Below are 7,421 nucleotides of genomic sequence, written 5' to 3'. Positions count from 1 at the left end.
AAATTATGGGTGGGGTTTCTTTGCTTCTTTGTATTGTGAGAGGAACAGTGTCTGTATGTTTACATTGCAATGTAGCCGAAACAAATTCCAAGTATGTTGGAAAATGTACTTGGCCAATAATAAATTATTCCTATTCCTATTCCTAAACATTACAAGATGGTAGTCAACCTACATTTAACCCAGTGCAGTTTTTATAGAAACGAATTCCATGAGAGTTAATGGAAGCCGGGGGGGGGGGGGGAGGAAACAATTCTCTTGATCTGAGCTTGAGCTCCTCTCTCTTGTCATGGGAGTGAGGAGATAGTATGGAAGAGGCTTTTGAGACTCACCACATCCACCTCAGACCCACAGGTCTTGCTGGGGGGGATTCAGGACTAATGGAGACATCTCTTAGGGATGGAATTAGACCAGGTGAGGTCATTTCCTGTGTGATGCTGCAATTGACCTGGTTCAGCGGTGCCCAGGTTAGTCATGAAAGACCGAGGAACAGGAAAAACCGGATGCCGGTTATTACGTGAGCCAGGACAGTACTTACCTCTGAGGAAAACACACATATTTCAAACGCAATTTATCAACTCCGGTCACATCCACACCATATATTTGAAGTGCACGGCGTCAATCACAGGGGCTGTCGTTTGTTAAGGGTGTTGGGAATTGTAGCTCTGGGAAGGGTAAAACTACAGTTCCCTGGAGGGAAGACATATATTTTAAATGCACATTGTGAGTGTGACACCTGTGTCTTCTGATTCTTCTATTTTGGCTTGATATTTAAGGAATTCAGCCTCTAAATACAGTAAGCTCACAACTTGCACATGTTTAACTTGCGCATATTCAGCTTTACCTGCTTGGCAATTTTTTTTAAAAAAAATTAAAAGGGGGATGAAAATGGGGCAGGCGTCCAGGAAAAACAACCACAACTTTTGCAGTCCCACCCGCCATTGAACCCAATGTGCTTTGATGATACTTGATTTTGGCTTTAGGTGTGATCCCCAGAATGTAACCCCCGCATAATTTGTGGGAAATGGCACTGGGGCTAGTTAGTTATAGCACAGGAACTAAGTTTATTGTGGTAAGAAATGAAAGGCCTTGCTGCCATGAGGTGTTTCGTTTCGTTTTGAACTGTCTGATAAAATGGGTCGGCAATCCTACTTGAGTACACCAAGTGTTTGTCTCTCATATCCTCCAACATTGATCCTCTGAAAATAGGGACGTCCTATTCCATTATTAGGGACCCAGGTGGCGCTGTGGGTTAAACCACAGAGCCTAGGGCTTGCTGATCAGAAGGTCGGCGGTTTGAATCCCTGCCACGGGGTGAGCTCCCGTTGCTCGGTCCCAGCTCCTGCCCACCTAGCAGTTCGAAAGCACGTCAAAGTGCAAGTAGATAAATAGGTACCGCTCCGGCGGGAAGGGAAATGGCGTTTCCGTGCACTGCTCTGGTTTGTCAGAAGCAGCTTTGTCATGCTGGCCACATGACCTGGAAGCTGTCTGCGGACAAACGCCAGCACCCTCGGCCTATAGAGCGAGATGAGCGCCACAACCCCAGAGTCGGACACGACTGGACCTGATGGTCAGGGGTCCCTTTATTATTATTATTATTATTATTATTATTATTATTATTATTATTTACACGCCACCTATCTGAGTGAGTTGCCCTAGCCACTCTGGGTGGCTTCCAACAAATATAAAAACATAATAAAACATTAAACATAAAAAAAATCCCTTTGGATGTCTTCTAAAGATTGTATAGTTACTTATCTCCTTGGCTCAAGGGTTGCATAACTCCATACTCTCCAACCTTTATCGAATGAAAATAGGGACGTTCTAAGGAAAAGCAGGACATTCTGTGATGAAATCAGAAACAGGGATGGCTTTTGTCAATGAAAAACAGGGGCACTTGGAGGGTCTGTTGCCTCTGTGTTATGAACATCAATTGAGGGAGAGCTGGTCACTCTGGAAAAGCACCTCAGGTCAGGTTGACAGAGGTGGCCGCTTGACTTTCACCTGGACTGTGTCTGCATCATCTCTCCCATACGACCCCAATATTCTTATCTTGTGGAGCAATTATCATACTACTGAGGCAATATCATGGGAAGCCCCAAAGGCCAAACTGCTGTAGATTAGAAGTTTGCCACATAGTTTGCCCTTCCATCATTTCTCTCCCCTGCCGGTTCATGGCTGTAGGGCGGGGGGACTTTAACGCTTCGCCCCCGCTGCGGTTCCAACGGCACCCACAAGAACTTCTCTTCCATTGTGAGCAGCGAGCGTAAGCCATGATGTGTGTGATTCTCTCTCAGGACTGTGGATCTTTTATTTTATTTGCTTTTGGGTATAACGGCCGAGTCAACGAGTCAGTTTCTGCAAACGCAGAAGGTATAAAGATTCTTGCATGGGGGAGAGAAGTGGAGAGAAAAAGCAGAGAGTAAGTGAGAACAGCCTGGCCCGATTAGCTGCAGATAGGTCCACAAAGACCAAGACTTTGGAGAACTCCCTGAATGGCAGACTGCAGGACGATCTGCCTGTCCCGTTGGCGAAGCCTTGCCGTGGACTGACCAGAAAAGGTCAAAGACTTGCTTTCTCCTGATGATCAGGAAACTGGCCACCCCCATTGCTGAAGGTGGCAAGTTAGGTTCCGGTGAGCCATCACTGACTGATAATCATATCCCCTATTATAGTGGAGACTTGGGCAATTCATAGAATCATAGAGTTCGAAGGGATCCAGGGGATCATCTGGTCCAATGCAGGAATATGCAGCTGTCCCTTATGGGGATCAAACCTGTGACCTTGGTGTTATCAGCACCATGCTCTAACCAACTGAGCTATGCATTGTATTGATTGGATGACTGCTTTGTGCATGGGCGTAGCCAAGGGGAGGGGCAGGGGAGGTCAGCTGCCGCCGCCCCCCCCATCAAGTAAAACAACAGAAATACAGTTGTACCTTGGAAGCCAAATGGAAGCCGTTCTGGAAGTCCGTTCGACTTCCAAAATGGCAAGAAAACCAAAACACAGCTTCTGATTGGCTGCAGGAAACTCCTGCAGCCAATCGGAAGCTGCGGAAGCCTCGTCAGACTTTTGAGTTCCAAAGAATGTTCGCAAACCAGAATACTCACTTCCAGGTTTGCGGCGTTCGGGAGCCAGAACGTTCGACTTGCAAGGCGTTTGAGATCCAAGGTACGACTGTACTTAACTAACTGACCAATCATGTTGGTTCTGCCCCCCCCCAACGAAAGTCCTCCCCCCAAAAAAAATCCTCTCTGTGGCCTTGTGGACATTTCCACCATGATATAGTATTGCGGGCCAATATTTGATACAATTGAGTTGAGCCTTTTTTCAATCTGGACTTCTGGACTTGCATGGCCTGCATAATCCTGATCAACTCTCATGATGGACTGTGACAGCGTTCACACACGAGGTTCACGCACCATACATTTAAAGCACTTCACCTTGCAAATAATCCCTTTGATTTGGGAAAGTTTGGAACTTAAGACCTTAGGGCCAGCTTACAATTTCTGTTGGGAATCCACGGTTGTCCTTTAAATATGACCCAATCAGAAGACGGTACAGTGGTACCTCGGGTTACAGACGCTTCAGGTTACAGACTCCGCTAACCCAGAAATATTACCTCGGGTTAAGAACTTTGCTTCAGGATGAGAACAGAAATCGTGCTCTGGCGGCGCGGCAGCAACAGGAGGCCCTATTAGCTAAAGTGATGCCTCAGGTTAAGAACAGTTTCAGGTTAAGAACAGACCTCCAGAACGAATTATGTTCTTAACCTGAGGTACCACTGTACTTTTATAAGCATTTTTGATTCCATAGGAAAAGCCTATCCCATGCAGCTCCCTAGGACTGCTCAAGCAATGGTATCCCATATCAAAGGCAGTGTGAGAGTCCTGTTTCTGGTCCAGCTCCTTCCAGTACAGCCAGCACCCCACCTATGCTGAGACTGCACATCAGAATCCTCCGAAATGCTGGAGGGGATTCTGACGCACTTCCTCAGCACAGGACGCTACACAGCGCTCCCGAAAACCAATTCCCCCAAACTTGAGCGATCCGTAGGAATCCCCTCCAAACAAACGAGAAGTATCGCCCTTGAGCAGAATGAGAAGCTGACACGCAAAAGTGGGTTTTAAAGATCTCATTGGCACCCCAAACCTAAATACATTTGTTTGGAAGTAAGTCCCGTTAATTTCAGAGGAACTTACATCTGATTTGCTTTTCTCTTTTTCCTTTCCCCCCACTAAATCAGTTTGCCCGCTTACTTCTTCTCATGCTCAACATCCCAGAAACCTTTCTGACAACTTAATACATTTCCATTGTCCGGTTAACATGACACCCCCCCTCCCTTGAAGCAGCTGCGTCTGGTAGGTGTCCTGGCGACACCAGGGTAGGGAAAGCCACCGTACTTAGGCTTCCCCCTTCAGCCAGCTGTTCTTAGATACTTGCCCCACACAGGGCCGGGATTCTGGGCTGAACTGGAGCAGCTGCTTAATAAGGGCCTGGCAGGGCTCCGCCAAAGCGGGCAGGTCTTCGGGGAAAACGACGCCTTTCTTCTGGCGGCACGGCATGTTATGGATGTGGGTGTCATCGAAGGGCATGCAGCCGGTTATCATCACGTACAGCATGACGCCCAAACTCCACACGTCGTACTTTTTGGGGTCGTAGGGGACGCCCATGAGGACCTCGGGAGAGGCGTAGGCCGCAGAGCCACAGTAGGTGGTACTCAGCTCCGGGTACCCGCGCGATTCTCTGCCAAAGCCAAAGTCGGTCAGCTTCGCCCGGCGGCCGTCCGAAGTGAGCAGCACGTTCTCGCACTTGAGATCCCGGTGCACCAAATGCCGGTCGTGGAGGTAGCGCACGGCACCCACGACCTGGGCAAAGATGTCCCGTGCCTCAGGGGCGCAGGGCAGTTTGCCCGTCTTCTGCACCATCTGCAGCAGGTCCGTAGACGCGGCCTCCATCACAATGTACAGCGTCCCGTTGCAGACTTCGATGAACTCGTAGACTCTGACGATGTGCGGGTGACGGATCCCTCTCAAGATGGAGAGCTCCCTCGGCAGAAACTTCTCCACAAAATCCCGGGGCGCTCGACGCCGGTCCACCATTTTGATGGCTAGTGGCCCCTTGTATTTGGCCGAAGTGGCTACTCTCACCTTGGAATAGCTGCCTTCCCCCAAGGTCTGGCCCAACTTGTAACCGAGGTCGCTCAGAAGTTTGTCTCCTCTGGAAGCCCTTGACATGATGACCTGGTCAGGCTGACAAGGCCTGTAGTTTTTCTTCCCGGGACTCAGTGCTTTAACCCATTGTGATAGACATCTCTAGACTTTCACTCCCCATGTGCCCACTGAGGGCTTGGCTTCGAAGTCATCACTACTCATACAGGTATTGTGAAGTGGCTGGGAGTGTCATGCGCTATGTCTTCCTGTGCATAATCAGCATAACCTTGTGGTCCCAGAACTAGTAGGCCCAGCTTAAGATATCTCACTGGGGAGCTGGAGGTGGTTTCGATTCCTCTCCTTCAAGCGATGGATTATATAACCTGCTTCCACTTCATGGAGGAATTCCCAATGACATACATTCTTCTCTTTTTTATACATAAAATTTATTTATTTGGCTTTTCAAATAATTTTTTTTTACAGAGGTATATCACACATCATTCATAAAAACAAGATTCCAAGGAATCTCCTGGACTTCCATCCTCGCCTTTGTGGGTCTCCTTTCCTATTAATCCTTTCCTCTCGCATCTTTTATGACAATCCAAAACCTTTACCTCTTCCATTATGTCCAGAATTCCCAGGTGGAGCTACCTCTTGAGGCATTGTATACTTAGCTTTTTATATACAATTTTTATTAAATTTTCAGTTTTACAATTCAGAATATTCATATAAACAACCTTAAAATACCAAAGACTTCCCTTCTTCTCTTTCCATGGTTCATTTTGCATTACATAAATCCCTGCATATTGTATATAAACCAAACCATTCAGTATTCCATTATTACATCCAAGAAAACTTATTTACACTGTTGAATTTATCTTAACGCTGCCAAAGTTTTCAAGTGTACACAATTTCCCCCCATACATTCAATAAACATTTTCCAATCTTCTTTAAACGTATGTTTTTCTTGTTCTTATTCTATGAGTTAGGTCCAAAAGCTGCGCATATTCCATCAGTTTAAGTTGCCATTCTTCTTTAGCTCGTTTTCCATTTTTGGGCTAACGAAACACGGGCCGCAGTAGTGGCATACATAAATAACCTTTTTTTGACACCTGGGAATATCCGTCTGAAATATCCCCAATAAAAAGGTACTTTTAAACATTTTTTTCAATTCATTATAAATTATTTCCCAATACCCTTTTACAGGTCCACCACATATGAAAGAACGAGGCATTGTATACTTTGAAACTTTTCACCATTTCCTCCCTTGACCTGCTTCAGAAGTTCCTTTAGATCTGGGGGTGGAGAACATCTGGCTCCCCAGATGTTCTTGGACTCCAGCTCCCATCAGGCCCAGCTACCAAGGATGATGGGAACTGAAGTTCAACCACATCTGGAGGGCCACAGGCTGTTCACCACCCCTGTTTTCGATTCTAAATCTTTTCAAATCAGCTGTGCAAAACAGCTCAAATGTGCGGGACCAATTTTTTGTGTGTGCCAAGAACACATAGGACGTTCTAGGGAGTTCAAACTGTCTGGATTATGGAAATAGGCCCACGACTTGAAAGGGAAAGCGAAGTCGAAATATTTCATGCTAATGTAAATTAGCATCATGGTTTGTTCTAATGTGCATTTTTAAAGGCAAGCTGGGTTTGTCTCTCTGCAAAGGAGTTGCCCTGACAAAGAAGGCCTGAAAGAGATCTCCAAGGAGGGCGGGGAGCTCAAGGTCAAACTGGGAGGTAAAAGCGAAACCGTGAATTTCTTCCAGTAAGAAATGTCGTGCAAACAGGAAGTTGTTTAACTCCTGCTAGGAGGTGTCACAAATAGGAAGTAGTTTGACGCCTCTTATGAAATACGCTTTAATTAAATCCATCATTTTGATCCCTTGAAGAGCAACAGCTAGATGGCCTGCACCAGCCTAGTAATAACAGCCTACCCTAAATATTATGGTGGCACACTTAGAAGCATACATAGAATCATAGAGTTGGAAGGGACCCTGAGGATCATCTAGCCCAACCCCCTGCAATGCACAGCACTGCTGATCATTGCTTCGGAAGCTCATGCCATAAGATTATATTCATCATAACTTAAAAAAACAAACAAACTCAAACTCTGGTGTTTTCCAATGTACAAACTCTCCATGTGTCCCTATTTTCCAGACACAGTCCTGGGTTTACAGAAGCTGTCCCAGCTTCTGATTTGATCTCGGAATGTTCCGCTTTCCCTTAGAATGTCCGTTTTCATCAGATAAATGTTGGAAGGTAAGGTAGG

The 7,421-nt window shown here is 46.3% G+C and overlaps 1 protein-coding gene across 1 annotated transcript; it reads right to left on the bottom strand.

Annotated features, from left to right (window-relative positions):
- Positions 1 to 4,117: 4,117 nt before the first annotated feature.
- LOC117061307 (testis-specific serine/threonine-protein kinase 6-like) lies at positions 4,118 to 5,369 on the bottom strand. Its single transcript, XM_033174067.1, has one exon. It carries the CDS (start codon positions 5,232 to 5,234, stop codon positions 4,401 to 4,403), a length of 834 nt encoding a protein of 277 aa, XP_033029958.1. The 5' UTR covers positions 5,235 to 5,369; the 3' UTR covers positions 4,118 to 4,400.
- Positions 5,370 to 7,421: the final 2,052 nt, after the last annotated feature.

The sequence above is a fragment of the Lacerta agilis genome, chromosome 1 (genome assembly GCF_009819535.1).
Source record: "Lacerta agilis isolate rLacAgi1 chromosome 1, rLacAgi1.pri, whole genome shotgun sequence".
Lineage (NCBI taxonomy): Eukaryota > Metazoa > Chordata > Lepidosauria > Squamata > Lacertidae > Lacerta > Lacerta agilis.
This window is presented reverse-complemented; position numbering and strand designations above follow the sequence as displayed.

Coding starts and splice junctions, on each gene's coding strand:
- LOC117061307 (XM_033174067.1), bottom strand. CDS start 5,234: ATGTCAAGGGCTTCCAGAGGAGACAAACTTCTGAGCGACCTCGGTTAC.